The sequence below is a fragment of the Suricata suricatta genome, chromosome 13, assembly GCF_006229205.1.
Source record: "Suricata suricatta isolate VVHF042 chromosome 13, meerkat_22Aug2017_6uvM2_HiC, whole genome shotgun sequence".
Classification (NCBI taxonomy): domain Eukaryota; kingdom Metazoa; phylum Chordata; class Mammalia; order Carnivora; family Herpestidae; genus Suricata; species Suricata suricatta.
In genome coordinates, this window is record NC_043712.1 from 62,626,703 (window position 1) to 62,646,327 (window position 19,625).

The window sequence follows — 19,625 nt, forward strand, 5'->3', positions numbered from 1 at the left end:
AAAGTCAGGGGAGCACATAAAGTTGCTCTGTTCAGAGAGGTTTCTGTCTCTGGTAGCTGGTTCCAGAGCACTGTGGGTGAATACTGATGTAAGGCCATACGAATGCTGAGCAGTTTATGACATCTGTACACCCGAGAAGGAGCTAAGTCTACCAGTGCAACCAAGTGAATGACATAATTGTAGTCTCACCACGCTCCAGCCACACTGGCCTCCTTTCTCTTCCTGCAGCAAGCCAGCCATGAGGGCTTTCCAGTTGCTGGTTCCTCTGCCCAGGCACTGTTCCCCCAGCTCTTCAAAGCCAGCCTGAATGTTACTCCCATTTAGGTCTTCCCGGGCTGCTTCATTTGAACGGGGCTTCCCCCTTCCACACCACCCGCTAACTCTCATGGCATCACCATCTGTGTTTCTTCTGTGGCGCTTGTCATCCCATGAAATTATCCTATTGACTTGTTTGTAGCCTGTGTGCTTCACTGGCCAGCACGCCTTTTCGAGAAGAGAACATGCTGGTCTCACCCCCCACAGCACCCCACGGTGTAGCACACAGCAGGCACCTTCATATGCTTGCTGGGTGAGTGTTAGGACTGTTTGACACATAAAGGGGATGTTCAAGGAAACTTTTTTAAAGATACTGAATAGTTTTGCAAAAATAATAGGTGGAATGTTAGTTAAATAAAATACAGCCATGTCATATGTAAAAACAAATTGAACTGGTACTCAAAGTAGGGTACATTGTAGATGCTGGAGGACACTTTAGAATTCAGGGTCTTTGAATTCCAGTTGTTCCAATCTACCTATGATGAGAGGCTTGTCTTGGTTTAAAATGATTGTCACATTAGCAAAATATTACATTTATCACTAGAGCAAAGACATGAAGGAAGAAAAAAAGATTTTCGGTTCCAGAGACATGATAGACACCATTATTAAAACATATGCATTTCTTTAAATATGTGTCTTAAAAGTGACAGTGTAAGGCCCCTGAGGTACATTTTATATCTTGTAGGAAATAGCATCATTTTTGAAAATCCCTGTAATAAAATTATTGCTCCATTGTGAGGTTGGTCTGGAAGAGTGCAGAGAGTTCTTTTCAGGAGTATAAACCTTGCATTCTATCTTTATATTTTTGTGTGTGCTGGTCTCTTGGGTCCTCCCCTTCCCGCCTATGGTTACAGGTAGCTGGCAGCTGCTCTACTGCAGGGGGGCCGGTGTGGGTGTCTGCAGTCCCACTCAGTGGTGGTTGTTTGTTTTTACCTCGTGGTTTAATTCACCTGTAGCTTCTAAGCTTCAGGAAAAATAAAGAAGGTAGGACTTTGTAAGCAGAATGAGGGATCATGTGCTGTGCCAATATGCTTGAGGAGCTGGTAGAAAGAGAAATGATTTATAGGTGTGGGGCATTGATGTCATATAGCCAGAAAAAAAGGAAGGAGTTGAGCTTTTTTTCAAAAAGGCTATTTGGAGATCCTTGGCATGGAGCTCTGTAGCTTTTCTGAAGTGACCTCTGGACTAATAATTTGGCTTTATATCCTCAAACGGCCTTTTTATCTCCAGAGAATGTGGATTGAGTCTAATTCAGTGCACTAGTTAATTGGTTGAAATAATGCATTGTGATTCCTGCCGGAAGGAGCCAGACCCTGCCTGCAGGCAGCTTTAGAAGAGCATCCTGAAAAGGCCCAGGACTTCATGTAAATTTATCCTTTGTTGCAAGTTTCCTATGTTTTCCTGTGGTCTTTCTTTAACTTCAAATTGATTGCTGGAGCCTCAGCAATTCCCTAGGGCATTTGTCAAAGTTTTCTGCAGAAGGAGTCTTAATACTCTCTGTAACCTAACCGATTGGTAATTTCCTTCTCTCTGTCCCTCCCCATTCTTCCTTGCCCCTCCCCACTCCTGGTCTCCTCTCCCTCACCCTCCCGTCCTTTATCCTCTTTGACACACCCAGCAGTGTGTTCGGCCTCACCTCATAGTATTCCGCAGTGGCCTTGGCCATCTGTGTGGACCCGAGCACATGATCCTGCCAGTCTGTGAATCTGGACTAGCTTTCCTAATGAGGGCATTATTTGCTTTTTAGCCTGCCCCCTTGTTTATAAAATATGCCAAGAGAACTAAACAGCCCGCTGTTCCCAGTACTTACTTACTTGCCCAAACCAAATGTTTATGTCCTTGAATGCTAAACTTGAAGAAAAAGGATTCCTCCTCGTGGGAAAGCTTACCATGATTGCTGAAGGCTCTTTCTACACTGTAGCTGAAGGTCTGTTTTCCAGTAAATATACAACTTACCAGTGACTTTAGGAACTCTTCAGACTCACTGTTCAGACTGATCAGGTGGCCTTGGAGTGTGTGTGTAGGGAGTGGGAGAAGGGCATGTGGTGCTGCTCTAGGATTCTTTCTCTGCCTCCCTCCTGGGCCCTTCTGGAACAGCCTCTTCCCTGTGACCATACTGGATCAAAGCACATTCTCCAGAGCATTCCCAACTGCATCCCCACATGACTACCCTATTGGGGAGTGAAACTCCCTTCCCCCCATACCTCCCAGGCAGGTCCAGCATTCTGAGGTTGGCTTATTCTAAAACCATAATTGGAATATAACCTAAGACCTGAGAAGGAAAGCAAAAATTATACCTTATTGCCCTGGCCTGGAGCATGCTCACTGTGGCCGGCCTCCTAGAGAGCCAGTTGCTACTTGGGCAAGGCTTCTAGTCTCTGCAGCGGGTTCAGGATCACCTGGGGAGCTTCTGGAACACAGGCTGTCTGCTCACAGGCAACTCAGAACCTGGCACCTTTGTTTCCAGGACGCTGACCAGGTGAGTCTGATAGAGCCAGGACCCAGAGACTGGCTGTCCTGGCCACAGCCGATACATTTGGTTCCTCTCAAGTACATCTGATGTGAATCACATTATTTATCTTCTCCTGGCAAGTTTTCTGCCAAACACACATTTGCCTCCTTTCTTTGTTTCTTTTTCAACAGGGAGAAACATTTCCTTCTTACCTTTGCTAGATTATTTAGGAGAAGAGTGTAAATTGAAGCCATTTATCTTGAAATGTGCTGCAGGGGCACATTGTTTACACAAGTGAAAGAAATTGTAACAGGGGTATTTGGTCTGGTCTGCTAGGAAAAGGTGTCTCAAGTTTTCCTTCCCCCTCCCCCTTTATACATCTGGCGCATTAGTTAGAAGGTGCACAAAGCAAGTGTGCAACAGTCAGGACAGTTGCTCATAGGCTTAGTGAGTACTTTTTCTGTTTGTTTTTTTATTGGTGAAATGAACATTGCCAATAATAATAAAGTGAATGTTACCCCCCAAACATCAGCCCTACGTTTTCATGACCAGATATAATTTATCACGTATCCTGTCCCTCTTCGTGAGATAACAGAGCATGAATTCACGGGGATATTGCTGTTCTAATTGAACCCTGTACATATTTGTCAGTTGGTGGACGAGTAAGTCGCGAATTAAACTATACTCGGCAGAAGATTGGAGAGGAGGCTATGTTTAATCCTCAACTCATGATTCAGACCCCGAAAGAAGAAGGTGCTAACGTCCTGACCACCGAAGCTCTCCGACAGCACCTGGACTCGGCACTCCAGGCCAGCCGAGTCCATGTATATATGTACAACAGGTAAGGTGGCAGGAAGAGGCTGCTGGTTTTACTAAAAGTGGTTGCACTGGATATAAGCTTCAAGTGTTAGTTTAAGTAGTTTCTAATAAATGTGGTTTTCTTAAATCTTGAATTTCATTTCTAGAGTTTAGTAACAGATCATATACGCTATGAAGTATTTTCGCTATCGTGGCACTATCTACCCAAATGAATATGAGTGTTCAAGCAGCCATTTGGGTGGCTATCAGCCATTCTGAAGATCTTTCATGCTTAAGATCTTTTTGGAGCAATTACATTTTGAATTGCCTTTAGTCAACTTAGAATGAGAAAAGAGGGACACCTGAGTGGCTTAGTTGGTTAAGCATTTGACTTAGGCTCAGGTCACGATCTTGCAGTTCGTGGGTTCAGATTCTGTGTCTCCTTGCCCTCTGTCCCTCCCTCACTTGCATCACTCTCTCTCTCTCAAAAATAAATAAACATGAAAAAAATTTTAAAAGAATGATAAAAATAAAAGAAAATTTACTTCTGGTTACTTTGTATTCACCACAGATACTCACAGTTGGTACTTGTCACAAAGCTTATAGCAGGTTGAGTTACTGTTGTGAATTCTTGCTGACATGTAGGCAGATATGGTGGACTCATAATACAGCTTTACAAAATATTTCCCTTTAGTTTCAAAATTAAATTAACAATACTGTGGGTATAATAAAAACATATGAAGAGTTCTGGAATGAAACTGACAGTCCTTCTTTATTTAAACAGTATGTTATTCAGGTCAGGGCCACGTCTTGTCCATCCTTCAACCCCAGCAGTTAGATCAGAGTTTGTTGATTGATAACTGCCAGATTGATATGTTTGACTTGGATCTTCTCCCTGAACTATTGGAATGACAATCCCTAAACCCTGTTTTCAGGGTACCACTCAGTTGGCATCTGCCTAACCCCAACCTATCCCTCACCTCTTAACTTAGTGGTTGATGATACAGGTTTTCATAGGAGAGGTGAGGAAGTGCCACTATAGACCTATTCAGTGGCCAGGGAGAATGAGGAGAGAGAATAAAAGGAAAATCTGTACTTGTCCCTGCTACGGTAACCTCCATTCCCCATGGTCTTAACTGGATTGTCTCTAAGACCCATCTAGCTGGGATAGAACCCTAGAGTCCAGCTGGAGTCACATAGCTTTGCTCTTGTTTCCTCATCTGTAAAGTCAATTACTGATCAAGTGCTGTCTGTTATCCTCAGGAGGTTCTGAGAAAAAGATATATAATGTATGAAAAGGAAAACGTAAGGAGGTATTCTAGCATTTTGTCAGGCACACTTGGCCAGTGAGCACATTCCAATCTTCTTTTTTATAATAGTTTATTGTCAAACTGGTTACCATATAACACCCAGTGCTTCTCCCCACAAGTGCCCCCCCTCCATGACCATGAACCCCATCCCCCCTCCCCCTCTCCCTTCAGCCCTCGGTTCGTTTTCAGTATTCAAAAGTCTCTCATGATTTGTGTCCCTCTTTCTCCCCAACTCTCTTTCCCCCTTTACCTCCCTATGGACCTCTGTTAGGTCTCTCCTGTTAGACCTATGAGTGTAAACATATGGTATCTGTCCTTCTCCGCCTGACTTATTTCGCTTAGCATGACACCCTCGAGGCCCATCCACTTTGCTACACATGGCCCGATTTCATTCTTTCTCAGTGCCATGTAGTAGTCCGTTGTGTGTATATACCACATGTTCTTGATCCACTCATCAGGTGATGGACATTTAGGCTCCTTCCATGATGTGGCTGTTGTGGACAGTGCCGCTGTGAACGCCGGGGTGCATGTGCCCCTGTGCCTCAGCACTTCCGCATCCTCTGGGTAAATCCCCAGCAGGAGCACCTCCCAATCTTACCAGCACATCCCTCCCGTTCCACGGTGGAAGCAAGTCTCCAGGGCAGTTTTGCAGAACTTGCAAGTGGAGACCCTCTAAGGAATCTGCCCAGAAGTAAGGTCCAGGGCCACTGTAAACATGCTGACCCATTCTTAACACAGTGGGACCCTACCTTGACGAACTTGTTAGTTACACACTTAAGAGGAAGATGTGAGTGTCCATATAGTGAAAGTATATTCTTAACCTGGGATGGAACGAGAGGACTTCTATGTGTTAGAATGAGCTTTCAAGAACATCTAGTTCAACCCATCTCATTTTTAGGTGAGAAAACCAGGAATTAGATTAATTAGAACATTTATCCAAGTTCACACAATTTTTTAAACACTAGAGCCAGTTTTCAAACCCTTTCTTCTGGCTCCAAGCCAGGGTTTGTTTTAAGGCACAGCCATGCCCTTCTCAAGCAAGTATAAATGAGTTCACTGATCAAGTGATATTGATAATCCACTCATGCTAGATGGGCTGTGTTGATGCTATGTGGAGTTCAATATAAACATACACATGGATGCATGAATAGGTGGGTGGGGGGGTGTGTGAGTGGATGGAAGGATGGATGGAAACTTGGGCCCTGCATTCAGGAGCCAATGGTCTAGTTAGAAAGAGGAAAGATATCATTATAGATGGGCACATACAGAGCCAAACACGGACACTCCCCAGTCCAGGTGCTCCATGTGTCAAGCAGATCAGATCAACAGTTCATGAGAAAGGGGTCATTTTCAATAGCACTGGGCCAAAAAAAAAAAAAAAGGCCAATGGGAAGGTATGACATTTCAGTGAGGAGCCTGAGGGATAGATGTGAAGGTTCCACAGGGAAGAGGGCTAAGTCCAGAACATTCCTTTGGGTGACCAATAAAAAAGAATGAAAAAGGAGACCAATAAAATAGAGCAGTTTAGAGCGACTCATTTTTTTTTCTCTTGGATTTCCCATCCCTATCCTTTCCAAATTTCTTTTTTCAAGTTAATCTCCCTGATACACTTGGAAAGGTATGTGCTTATAGAGCATTTTTCTAGAGATGTCAGAATTTTGTAGTATTCTATAGATAGATGATAGATAATAGAGAAAATTGGCAATCAGTGTACTTAATAACATTTCTATAGAACAAAAACAAAAAACTGTAAAGTAGGAAATCTGTCTACCTGGCAATGCTGTTTACAGCATTCATGGTTCAGAGTAGAATTCATTTTGAACACTGTCTATTAATAAGGACATTAACTGACAGTGAAAAAAAAGTCAGTTATATTTTCCCACCTGAATATATGTTAATGCATTATAAACCTTACTAATTAGTCTCCACTTATTTTGAATTTGTTATAACTCAACTCTGAATTATCTGCCCTGAAGTTGTTCAGTGTTTGTAGAAAAGCAGATTAATGGTGTAAACAAGATTATTGGGAAAGCACTTAAGAAAACAGGACTTTTCAAGTACTTTGGTAGCATTCATTTACATAGACACCCACATGTTACTTACAATTGAGTATTATCTATTCATTAAAGTAAGCTTGTTGAGTCTTGCCAAAAGTTGTGTTCATTTTGACAGATACCTAAAAGTGATAGAAATTGCAGTTCTTTCTATATGTTTTATAGTTCTGATGTTGCACGGATTTCCATACTTTATTACAGTGAGAAATATTAGTCTCTCTCTTTTAACAGGCAGTGGAAATTGGAACATTTGTGTTATAAATCCGGAGAACTAATCACAGAAACAGGTTATATGGATCAGGTATATTTTCTTTTTTTGCATACAATTCTCAAAAAGTCTTCAATGGTATGCATTACCCTAATATGTGTCCTATTTTGAACTTTGACAGATAATAGAATATCTTTACCCTTGTTTAATTATTACACCTTTGGACTGCTTCTGGGAAGGGGCAAAGTTACAATCTGGGACCGCGTACCTACTGTAAGTGTGTGATAACATTTTCTGATGTCTGATTTCTGAACTTTAGAATATTTCTATGATGTTACTTCACCATTGTTTATTCTATTTCAGTTTTGAACAAGAAATAAAAACATTGCAATTCCCTGGGCCTTTTTTGAATGAATAGTTGGGGGAAAGGGGACTTCAGCAGAATGTTTTTCCTCTTTTCAAATAAAAAGTTCTGAAGGCATCATTAAATTTCATTCATTTTAACCAACCTATTTATATGCAAATAAAATGCAAATTGTTTCAGAGTATGTATGATTTTTAACTCTTTAATAAAATGTTTGCAGTTTTACTGACCAAGCCCTTCCATAGGTTTAGTTTATTTTTTAAGCAGAGAATTTATTAGTGCATACATGTCAGAATTAAACATATTGAATTAAAGTTCAAGATCTTCCTGTGAAGTAAAATACTGGCCTTTCTTTGGATCACGTTAATGGCATTTAAAGGGGGAAATCCGCTATCTTTGATGGCCGTGGTAGGGGCTTCACAGTTTAGCAGTTGGATATTATATACACAGCGTCGTTTAAGGAATAATTGTTAATCAGTGTAGACATTTTCAGTTAATTATGCAAGAGTTCGTGCTTGGGTTATTGTTTCTGTCCTAGCTTGCACATATCTGCAAAAGCAATTTGCAGTGGCCATACCCTGACCTTCAGTGTACAGTTTTAGATGGGAAATAAGGGGTTTTGTGTTTTCTGGTTGGGAGATTCTGAATAATGACTTCAGCCTGGTTAAGCAGCTACAGTGTGGTTTGAACCACATAACAGGCAGCCAAAAGCCTTTCTGGTCTGTCAACAGCACAAATTCAAAAGTGAGTGTGGAGGGAAGTGGCCTTGATGGTGGTGATGGCAGAGGCAGCGGGGGGCTTTCGGGGTCGACTGCCAGGCTGTCAGAGAGAGCTCATAAGTATGGGATTATTAAAGGTAATGGAGATCAAATATTTTGATTGATGACATTTACAAAGTATTTATTAGGCTGGCAAGTGCTAATTTGACATTGTGATTCCCTCTGCCTCCCACCCCCACTAATTTTGGATCTCAGTCTTATGCTAGGAAGTGCCCCTTTGACTAATTCTTATTCTAGGTATTAAATATGACATATCAGCCAGGAAAGATTCTTTGATCTCCTTATTAATTTACAAGCTCTCTGTTTGGCGTTTTTATTCATGAATTACTTTCCTGACTCAGGTTTGCACAGATACACTGGAAAGGAGCATTTATTTTGTATGCCAGGGTCCCAGAATTGCAGCACTACCAAAAAGCCTCGTGCAATCCAGACACAATATACACGGTCTTGGAGGCTTGGAAAAGAGGTTTGGGAGCCTCTTTTCATGGTTTCGCATCCTAATTTCTTTCACAGAGGTAAGCCTCCTTTGCAGTGGACAAACTTTGACCCTTTGGAATTCCTAGAAGAGTTAAAGAAAATAAACTATCAAGTGGACAGCTGGGAGGAAATGCTGAATAAGGCCCAAGTTGGTCATGGTTACATGGACCGGCCCTGCCTCAACCCGGCTGATCCAGACTGCCCTGCCACCGCCCCCAACAAAAATGCAACCAAAGTGAGTACAGTCATTGATTCTTCCCTAGAGACAGAGAAAAACTTGGTGTCTTTTCCCCATTTTGATTCTATTATTTTCATTTTTAAGATTTGATTCTCAACAACCGTTTTTTGTCTATGGAGCTAAGTTTGTTTATAGAGCTAAATTTTGCTGTAAGATTTGCCATACGCCCCCTCATTAGCCTTGGTATTAATGTTCTCTCTGAAACAAATAAGCCGTTAAAGCACTGGATTTTAGCAAGGCATGTGACCTGCCTACTGATTCCCATAATTATGTGGCTGTCTTTTTATTTTAGCCTCTTGATGTGGCCCTTGTTTTGAACGGTGGATGTCATGGATTATCCAGAAAGTATATGCACTGGCAGGAGGAACTGATTGTGGGTGGCACAGTCAGGAATAGCGCCGGGAAGCTTGTCAGGTAATTTAGCATACGGAGGAAAAATCCGAGCCATCTATTTTTTGTCCTTTCCTCAGAAACCACTTCCCTTCTGACATCTGCAAGTGTATTTGTATTAATACCTAACTGTCATCCTAGCTAGCCGCCTGCTGTAATAGAATCTTAGGAAATATTACTGGACCAGACCATCTTGAAAGAACACCTTGTGGGGAATTTTTCAAGAGGAGATTTGTTGTTTTCATCAAGAATAGTTAGTGACTGCAGGTCTTTAGAAGACCTGTTAGGTAGAAAATTGGGGCAAGTACAAAGTGGGCAGGCGACATTGGTCATAACCAGGGGGGTGAAATGCTGTGACAGCTCAACAAGAATGATCCTCTGTGCACTTTCGAACTCCGCTCTGTCAAGCATCAGGCTCTCTGTCTGGGATCTGTCCCTTGGGAGAGCCGTCGTCTGGGATTTCTGCACAGGCAAGCATGCAGTGCTGAGCCCAGCATATCTGGTCAAGCTATCGACTCCCCTACCCTTCCTGTTTCACTGAATAGAAACTGAGAAAGGAAATTGCCTATTAATTTAATTTCGGGGTATATCTGTAAAAGGTTTGTAAGGTTATACCTTTAATATGGTACATCAATCTATTAAATAAAATAACCATCAGGTCCCTGTTTAATGGAAACATGTGCTCATATAGAAGAAGAGAATGGCCAAAGTGAGTTGGGGGCGCTGGTTTATGATTTTAAGCAGTGAGAACTACTTCCTGGAAATGCTCATGTTGTGTCTTTACCGCCTGTCACAGTGCCCATGCCCTGCAGACCATGTTTCAGTTAATGACTCCCAAGCAAATGTACGAACACTTCAAGGGGTATGAGTATGTGTCACACATCAACTGGAACGAGGACAAGGCAGCAGCCATCCTGGAGGCTTGGCAGCGGACGTACGTGGAGGTAAATTGTTGGCATTGTGGCGCCCATTTTTGAATCTGGGCACAGACCCCTTAGTTACTAAATACTTCATTTTAGCAATGTTTTAAAACATTTTTTTTCATTAGAATTTATTTTCAAAACAAATTGTCATTTTGGGGACTTGGTGTATAGAAACTTTTCTTCCTTTCCGAGACATTGAAAATCTTTATGTCTGGGTGATGCTAATTCTAATAGGGAAGCCTGAAACTGAGTGAACCAGTTCTGAACTCCAGAGCTAAGGCATAACAGTGTTTAGAAAAAAAACAAGATAACAACACTTGGTTAGCAAGAAAAGGTGTCTGGAAAACATTAGCAAGGTATAGAATCCATTCACAGCTGCAGTCCCTTTGGTTAGGTCATGTGACAGGAGCTGGCCTTTGTTTCCCAAGCAGTGACCTCTGCAGAGCTGCATGTGACCTTTTAAAAGTGGCCAGCAAATGAAGTTGGGAGGAGTGGCCATAGGAATGAGTTGTTTAGGGTTAGTGGGGAGCCGAGGGGACCCACAGATCAGTTGTACAGTCGCAGAGAGGAGAATGTGTGGAGTAAATAAAGCGCAGAGTAGGCTTCAAGGACTCTGGCTCACTGCAGCACCAGATTCTCACCTGATTAGCAATGGCCTTCATTGTCCCAGGCCCAGGGTCATTTCATGTTAGTCCAAGTTCAAACCTGGATCATGTTGAACTCTTTTTAATGCATCAGAAAAAAGTGAGGGTTGAGTGGAGGGGGCATGTCCCCCAAGGTCTGTGCTATCTAAGCCCATCGAAGCTTTAATTCCATGTTGGACTTTATCCTTATGTTGTAACCACAGGTGGTTCATCAAAGTGTTGCTCCGAACTCCACACAGAAGGTGCTTTCCTTTACCACGACGACCCTGGACGACATCCTCAAGTCCTTCTCTGATGTCAGTGTCATCCGAGTGGCCAGTGGCTACTTACTGATGGTAACACTGAATTCAGTTCTCAGTGGGGGCGGGGGGGGGGGCGGTTGGTGTGGTTTTTTAGTTTTTATCTTTCCATGAGCGCTCCTGCTTTTTAACTGCTCTTAACACACACGTGCATCCAAGACAGAGAGAGCTCAGCTTCATAACGGTTTCAAAAGTGGTCATGTAAAGCATTTTCTCCCATTTGCAGTTTGCCCATCTCTGACTTGTATCATTTCATGTGATGTCTGTAATGTAAATTTTTTCTTGTTGTTGGATTCAATGAGTTCTACTTTTTGGTTTGGGGTGATGGGTGGGGGAAAACATTAGAATCCTTATACATTCTAATGTTTGGTGTTTGTTTTGTGTCTCCCCCCTGCCCCCCAACCCCCTTTCGTTCCTTCACCTGCCCCCCACCCTGTGGTTCTGCTCGCAGCTTGCCTATGCCTGTTTAACCATGCTGCGCTGGGACTGCTCCAAGTCCCAGGGTGCCGTGGGGCTGGCTGGCGTCCTGTTGGTTGCACTGTCAGTGGCTGCAGGATTGGGCCTGTGCTCATTGATCGGGATTTCCTTTAACGCTGCAACAACTCAGGTACTAAAGGAGCCATCCATCCACTTGTTTGTTGACACCCCTCCCTAGGCTTGGCCCAGTGGCCTCCTATGTGTCCCTGTCACCTAAAGAGTCTTTTGGCCTTTGCCACAAAGATGCCACACTTCGGGGGAGGGGGTACTGCCCCAAAGTGGAGCACTTGGCAGTGGACTGGGATCTGAATAGGCTTGTTGCTTGGTAGAGACACTTCACTTATCATTGAAATTAAGACCATTTATTAGAGCCGTGATTCTCAAACTTAGGTGTTTGCTAGAGTCGCCTAGAGGACTTGAACAACTCAGATTGCAGGGCTCTATCCCGAGTCTCCGGTCACCGCTTCTCAACAATGCTGGTCCAGGGCTCATGCTCTGGGAACCCCTGCTTTCCAGGAGTTAGATTCCTTCTCATTTATTAGCTTTAAAAAATGTAGCAAGGCTTAGAAATAGAAATGAACAAAATCTCCTGTGTGCTGAAACGGCTCAATCTGGGGGATTTAAGCCTCAGAGAAAACTAGATCCTACCCATGAGTTGTCCTTTGGGGAACTTGGGGGGTTCTGGGGGCAGCGTTTTCAAGGGCTCAAAAATGAACAGAATTGGGCTTCACACGTCTAATCCATTGCCTTTTGTTTTTGCTGCAGGTTTTGCCATTTCTTGCTCTTGGTGTTGGTGTCGATGACGTCTTCCTTCTGGCACATGCATTTAGTGAAACAGGACAGAATAAAAGAATCCCTTTTGAGGTAATAGAAAAACAAAGGAAGAAAACTTTGGGGATAGCCAAGCTCCCCTCTGCTCTTGAGTTTTTGTCCTCTAATTTTCTTTAATCTGGCCCAGTAAATACTTCAGTCCCAAGTCAGTAGAGGGTACTGGCTCTAAGTAAGTAAAAGAAGTTAGAAGACTCTCAGAATACTTACTCTAAGGCCCAGATTTATTTTTCTGTTTTGTGTGTGCGCGTGTGTTTCACTTTGTCCCCATCATACCTTCCCCACGTTGTTTTGTTGTTGTTGTTTATTTATTTATTTTGGGAGAGAGAGAGAGAGCAGTTGAGGAAGGGACAGAGAGAAAGAGAGAATCCCAAGCAGGCTCCACACCTTCAACACAGGGCCCGATGCGGGGCTGGGACTCACGAACCGTGAGATCATGACTGGAGCTGAAATCAAGTGAGAACGTTTAACCAACTGAGCCACCCAGGCGCCCTCCCCCACACCTTTTAAATCTGAAAATTTTACTTAAATCATTATCTGGCAGCTCTGTGCTTTGGACATCGGAGCCACAAACAACACATGACTATGTAGATAGTACTGAGAATTTTCTCAATGCCAGTGTTAGGGGGTAAGGCAGAGATTGGCCTTTCTTTCTTATACCCCGAGGTCAGCATTATCGACTCTCTGCTGTCTTTCCTTGTCATATATGTGAGTTGTTCACACGGCCTATGCTCGCAGGGCACTGTGCCCTGTGCACTTCTCAGCACTGTGGTTTCTCATGCTCAGGATAGGACTGGGGAGTGCCTCAAGCGCACAGGAGCCAGCGTGGCCCTCACATCCATCAGCAACGTCACTGCCTTCTTCATGGCCGCATTGATCCCAATTCCCGCTCTGCGGGCATTCTCTCTGCAGGTGAGTCTCCAGTGATGAAACCTGTGGTGAGCACCCCACATCACCTTTTCTCCATTAACACACTCCCAGTACCACTGTAGTGTGTCAGCATATGGAGCTCCTGTGGGTGGGTGCTTCTTTAAGCAATAACACTGACAGCCCAGGGTTCTAACCTTCCTTTCAGTCCTGTAGCCCAGATGCCAGTAGGCGGATGCTTATGGCCTGGGTGTCCCTGAGACCTGGTGCCTTAGGGAGTGGCCTTTACAGTTAAACCAAAAGGGCACCAGGGCTGCTTCAAATAGGATGCTGGTAAGCCCCTGCTCCAGATACCCAGAAGTCCTCTGGTCTCATCCACAGTGCAGCCAGCTCCTCGCAGTCCCTGCTTCTAAATCCCACTCAGTTCCTGGGCTTACTCCCCTTCCTCATGGCCACCTCAGCCTCAACATGCCGCCCTCTTTCTGTTTCCCTAAAGCAGCCTCGACCCAAGGCAGTTGTACAGAACAGACTTCATTGACTATGAAGATGAGGTTGTAGTATAGACCAGGCTAGGTGATCACTTAGAATTGAACAACATGGGGGTTATAATGGGGTGTAGATCCTCCCCCATTCCTGCAGTCAAATCTACATATAAGTTGTTTTTTGTTTTCTTTTGTTTTTTGAGAGAGAGAAAGAGAGAGGCAGAAGGAGAGGGAGAGAGAATTGTAAGCAGGCTCCACATCCAGCCCTGAATCCTACATGGGGCTCCGTCTCACAGCTGTGTGATCATGACCTGAGTCAAAATGAAGAGTCTGATGCTTAACTGACTGAGCCACCCAGGTGCCCCTGTGTATAACTTTTGACTGTCCCAAAACTCAACTACTAATAGCAGCTGTTGACTGGAAGCCTTACTGATAACATAAACAGTCAACACATATTTTATGTTACATGTGTTACATACTATATTCTTACAGTAAACCAGAGAAGGAAATGTTATTAAGAAAATCCTAAGGAAGAGAAAGTACTTTTACAGTGCTGTGCTGTATTTATTGAAAACGGTCAGCCTCTAAGTGGACCTGTACATTTCCAACCTTTGGTATTCAGGGGCCAGCTGCATTAACTTCCACTGTGCAAATGTATTGGCCACCCTCTGCCTGCAGTAGGTTCATTGGTGGGCCCTTGCTTGCCACCTCTCTCCCTAGTTCCCCCACAGTCTCTTCCATCCTTTCCTCTCCCTTCTTGTAGTCTCCTAGTCCCTTCTCAGGCTACACAAAAAGACTCTTCCTTCCTTATGCAGAGCAGTTTGGCTCTCCTGCATTGTTCTCCTTCAAAACGAGGCCCTTTCGCACATAGAGGCCATTAAGATATTTTCTGAACAAAGAGATGGCTTATATGACCAGTAGGAATGGAGAGCTCCCTCAGCTGGGGCCATGGCTATGGTCCATCTGGTCTGTGCATGGCCTGCAGGGCTGGCTGCTTGAAGCCCCCAGGGATCCAGAAATGGGTCAGCACAGCAGGTGAAAGCCCACCGCCCACTTTGAGCTGTGGTCTTCCTGAGCCCGAGATGGTTTTGGGTTTTGATATCTCAAAGACACTATTGCAGTTTTGTGAATTAAATTCAAATTTTCAAGCTTCGGCTATTTTCCAAGAGAGAAGCAGTGGCTTTCCCCCTTTTTCTCTTACAGTATGCTTTGTAATTTATGAGATGGCCAGGTTTTTATTTTATTTTTAATGTTTATTATTTTTGAGATAGAGAGAGAGAGACAGAGAGCAAGCAGGGAAGGGGCAGAGATAGAGAGACATACAGAATCTGAAGCAGGCTCTAGGCTTTGAGCCCGACGCGGGGCTCAAACTCATAGACCTCATGACCTGAGCTGAAGTTAGCCACTTAACTGCCTGAGCCACCCAGGTGCCCCAAAATGGCCAGGTTTTTAAAGGAAACTACCTTTGGTGTCACTTTTTAAGCCATTAGTACAGCCAGCTTCTTGATGCTGCTTTACTCTTGTTAATCACCGAAAGGTGATTGTGACCAGGAAGAGAAATGGACAGATGATAAAGATGTTTCTCTTTATACTTTTGTCAACAGACTTTGCCCTTCTGCAGTCTTGATATCTGAATTTCATTTCACTAATGGCTAATAAAGACCCAAGCAAGTAATGATCCTACTGCATTTGGGATGCTAGACTTATTTAATATTTAGTGTAAGACAGAACAGGAAAAAAGATTCTTGTATCAGTCACTATGACCACCACCCGCCAAAGAAAAAGGGTTTATTATTTAAAATATACATATACATATATATGTATATGAATAGAAGTAGTGAGTGAATTAACGAATAAAGGTAAACCTTTAATGACCAAAGCGCAGGGAAATGAAAATCTAACTGCTCAGTAATGTGGAAGATGAGTGGATGTTGCCCGCTAAGTTATGGGTGCAACCAAAGTTCTGGAATGCCTTTTTGCACAGGCATCTGTGTCCCTGCATTTGGTCTCCCATTCTGGTTGCATATATAGCAGATTCTAGTATTGAGAAATTGTTATACTCCTTGGATTAGTGGGACCCTGTCTCCTGCCTCTCCTTTTCTGCTTGCCTTTTTCTCACTGTTCTTTATTTCTGTTCTGCCTCACACTCCTTCTTTTCTTCTGTGTGTCTCTCTCATTTTCTCCTCTCCTCTCTCAGTACACACTGATGATTCATCAAGACATACTCTCCTTTAATGATATCCTATGGTGTGGTGCTGAAAAGCTACATGAGTTTTCCTTACGCCTTTTAGAAACTCCAGTGCGCTAAGTTCTCCCAAGGTAAGCACCTTACCGAGTAGAGATGAGTACTATGGGATTTGCATTTCTATTCCAAGCCACTGGGCTACCACTTTAGAAAATTGAGGACTTGCAGGAGTCTTCATTTATTAAAGGCTGGCTCCCCATAGCACTGGCTCATTCTCTGTCAAAAAACTAACAAAAGCAAAGCAAAGGAAAGAAAAAGAAGATAATGTAAAAAGAAAAGAGAATGTGCCACGATTTTTGCAAGAACCATCAGAAATTTACATTGGTTTCCTTTTAGATATATTGACATTCAAAACTGACCATTATGAAGCTTCTCTTTCTTTTAGTGAACGACATTTTTTTAGTGCCTTTGGGTATTCATTTGTGTCTATATTTTCAGGATATTACAGATTCAGCCTCAAAAGAGAGATCCACAGTGGTTCTGTCCAATAATAAATCCATGTTAATTTAGGATTTTTTCCTGTGGAAGTTTTCCAGTTGTCTAACTTTACAAAAATTAATAGAATTATGTTTTCCCCACAGAAACCATCTTAGACCTCCTGGTCAGTCCCCATCCATCTGTCTGAATACCACCTTTGTACCAGAAAGTAGTGTCATCATCTAATTCTTTGGGAACCAGTACCCTGCACTGGGCTTTGCTGGTAACTGAATGGTGTTTGTTTTCAGTGAGAACTCCCAGAACAGAATGCCTATTTGTTCCAGACAGTACAAGGGTTTCGGTGAGGGCCCCACTACATAGGGCCAGGTTGTCTCCGTGTCACAGCAGGGCCACCATGGGTGCTTTGCACTGTGGAATGCAGAGGGATAGGGACATTTCCTTTAAGGACTGGAATTAGAATTGATTAACAGAGCAAATCATCCCCATCATGTTTTCAGATTTTCTTACAATTTCTTAAATTCCCCTTTGCCCCAGCAATGACATGTGTCCCTTGCTGAGATGACCTCACAATTGGTATTTACTGTTAGTGCACTTGAACAGGTCCTGGAAGCTGGGTCATTGTCTTGTCAGTATATGTCCTCCCTACGTATGTAATCTGCCACTCGACAGTAAGTGAAGGCGGGAACTTTGGAGTTCTGGGGTTCTCCATTTCCTCCACAGACCCCTCTGGTGGATACGGCTGATACCAGATGCGTTCCGCAGGCACTGTAGAGGCATTGGATGTCATTCAGCCCAGACCACCTGGGCCACTTGTGTTCCTCAACCTCAGGAACTTCTGTCCAGAGTGAGAGGCCCAGTGTTCAGTCTGCATTCCACCCCTGAACTCTGAACATGCCTGTAAAGCTAAGGGATTCCACCTCTGGGACTGAATTTTCCTGAGAAATCTCCTTGAGAATCAAACCTGCTCTTCCCAAGACCCCCGAGGTCGGATTGGTCAGGAGTCCTAACCCAGCCTGTGTCTCAGTTAGGCTGAGGGCTTTGACATCAAGCCTGTGTTTAAATTCAATTTACTCTGTAACCTGAGGCAGGTGATCATTCTCTGCACTGCACTGTTGGGTAATAGTGTCAACAGCAGTCATAATGGCCGGCCTGGTTGCTGTGAGGACTGGATGAATCCTGTGTTAGCTCCCTGGTCTCCCATTGCTCCATTGCTCCCCCTTTTACTCCCTTCTCTTTCCCTCAGCAGAATTTTACATGTCCCCCTCAGACACCGCTGGTTGATTTCCTCCACATGGCACATCCTTCCTCCCTGGCCCCACCAGAGTCCTATTTTTGTCTTCTACACCTCACCTCCCCAAGTACCTGCCTTGACCACCCTCCACCCGCCATCCCCACACGCACCCGCACCTGCACTTGCATGTTCTTCCCTCCTCTGAGCTGTTCTGAAACCCTGTGCAAGCTTTAATTACTGTATTGATCAACCTGAATCATAATTTGCTTAAAGGGCTGGCTGTGTGAGTCCTTGGAGAACAACAGGATTTTGACCTATTTCTCTTTTTGTCTTTAGAACCCAGCTTTCAGTACCTTGCCTTTTCTTTTTAAAGTATTTGCCTCTTGGACGAATCCTCCAGGCAAAATAGTGTTTTGTTTACTGAAACAAGTCCGACCTTCCATACATTAGTTCACAGGTTTTCATATATTTTGAGTTGATGAGGAGTCTCGAAGGAGACTGAGAAGGGTTGTGTAATTTTTAGAAGACATGATTATTTTTTGGTTTTGTAGACTTGGCAGGGAATTCATAATTGAAAGGTACCTTTCCAGAACTCAGGCTTGCTCTCTCACCTTGAGCATAAATTCACAATTAGACCTGTTAGGTCTCAGGTTTTTTTTCTCACCTGGAGACATTTACCCAGTTGGAGAATGTTTTAGAACTAAATAGTTCTTTGGAAAACTTCCTAAGAGTTTTTAATTTTCAAAAAGTTTTCTGATGATTTCTTGGTTATTAGCATTCTAGTTGCTTTTTTTCTTTATTGTGCCGCTTCTTTCCACGCTGGTCTGAATAGGAGAGCCCTTTTAACTGTCATCTGTTGACTTTCCCTATTAACAGCCCAATTGTGTAATTTTTCCTGGGTCAGCAGGAGACTTGCCAAAACACTACAGAATCTAGCCCCATGTTTATTCTAGGTTATGGAGTGACTTTTGAATCTGTACTTATTTATTCTCCATACTATAATCACACACAGGAATTTCTTTCTGCCTTACTTTCCTTGACCTTTTATGTTACTGTGCTCACATACCCCACAGGCTACTCCGGAGGCTATTTGGAATGTGCCTATTAAAAACCTCAGGGGATGTGTCTGAAATTGTATTTCATGTTTTAAAGGTGACATTTTGATATACCCAATCTACTTTACATATAAATATTCTAAGTATAAAATCAGAGTTGCGTGAAACTCTTAGAAATGTTCTGAAAGGGGAATGTTTGTTTTAAATTAAACATCTCAAGTATATTCTGTATTCTGCTTTTGTAGATTTGGTTTGGTTAGGTTGCTAGCAAAACGTTCATTTCATTCCTGTGTTTGTACATCATGGGTTCATGAAATTCTAAGAGGTGGAAAGGATCAGAATGACGAGGGCTATTCTAGTCAGATGGTCTCTTAATGATGGAAGAGAAACAAAATGATAAGAAACTCCAACGTCTATCTCAACTTTAAACACTTCAGTAAGGAAGTGAAAGAAAGATGTTGTTTAAAACGTCTTTATTTTCAGGGCAGTCCTATGGCATATTGGTGACCTCTACTTTTTTTTCCCTGCTTCCAGGCAGCTGTAGTAGTGGTATTCAATTTTGCTATGGTTCTGCTAATTTTTCCCGCGATTCTCAGCATGGATTTGTATCGACGTGAGGACAGGAGATTGGATATTTTCTGCTGTTTTACAAGGTACAGTGTCTGGCTGCTGGGACCTGTATTTGTTGGGTATAGAGTGGTAGGGTTTAGAGAAGTCAGCGTGATGGAGGCAGGGGAGGTAACGGGCAGAG

General features: G+C 43.2%; 1 protein-coding gene across 2 annotated transcripts in view; it reads left to right on the top strand.

The window, feature by feature from the left end:
- The window catches only part of PTCH1 (patched 1), a 63,632-nt gene that overhangs the window by 18,162 nt on the left and 25,845 nt on the right, over positions 1 to 19,625 (top strand). For both annotated transcript variants that reach the window (XM_029920522.1, XM_029920521.1), the window contains 11 exons: positions 3,419 to 3,608; positions 7,161 to 7,230; positions 7,319 to 7,410; positions 8,794 to 8,992; positions 9,288 to 9,409; positions 10,182 to 10,329; positions 11,156 to 11,287; positions 11,703 to 11,858; positions 12,494 to 12,592; positions 13,343 to 13,468; positions 19,409 to 19,527. In XM_029920522.1, the coding sequence (XP_029776382.1) occupies positions 3,478 to 3,608; positions 7,161 to 7,230; positions 7,319 to 7,410; positions 8,794 to 8,992; positions 9,288 to 9,409; positions 10,182 to 10,329; positions 11,156 to 11,287; positions 11,703 to 11,858; positions 12,494 to 12,592; positions 13,343 to 13,468; positions 19,409 to 19,527 (1,394 nt within the window). In that variant the 5' untranslated portion in view covers positions 3,419 to 3,477. The remainder of the gene's footprint in view (positions 1 to 3,418; positions 3,609 to 7,160; positions 7,231 to 7,318; positions 7,411 to 8,793; positions 8,993 to 9,287; positions 9,410 to 10,181; positions 10,330 to 11,155; positions 11,288 to 11,702; positions 11,859 to 12,493; positions 12,593 to 13,342; positions 13,469 to 19,408; positions 19,528 to 19,625) is intronic.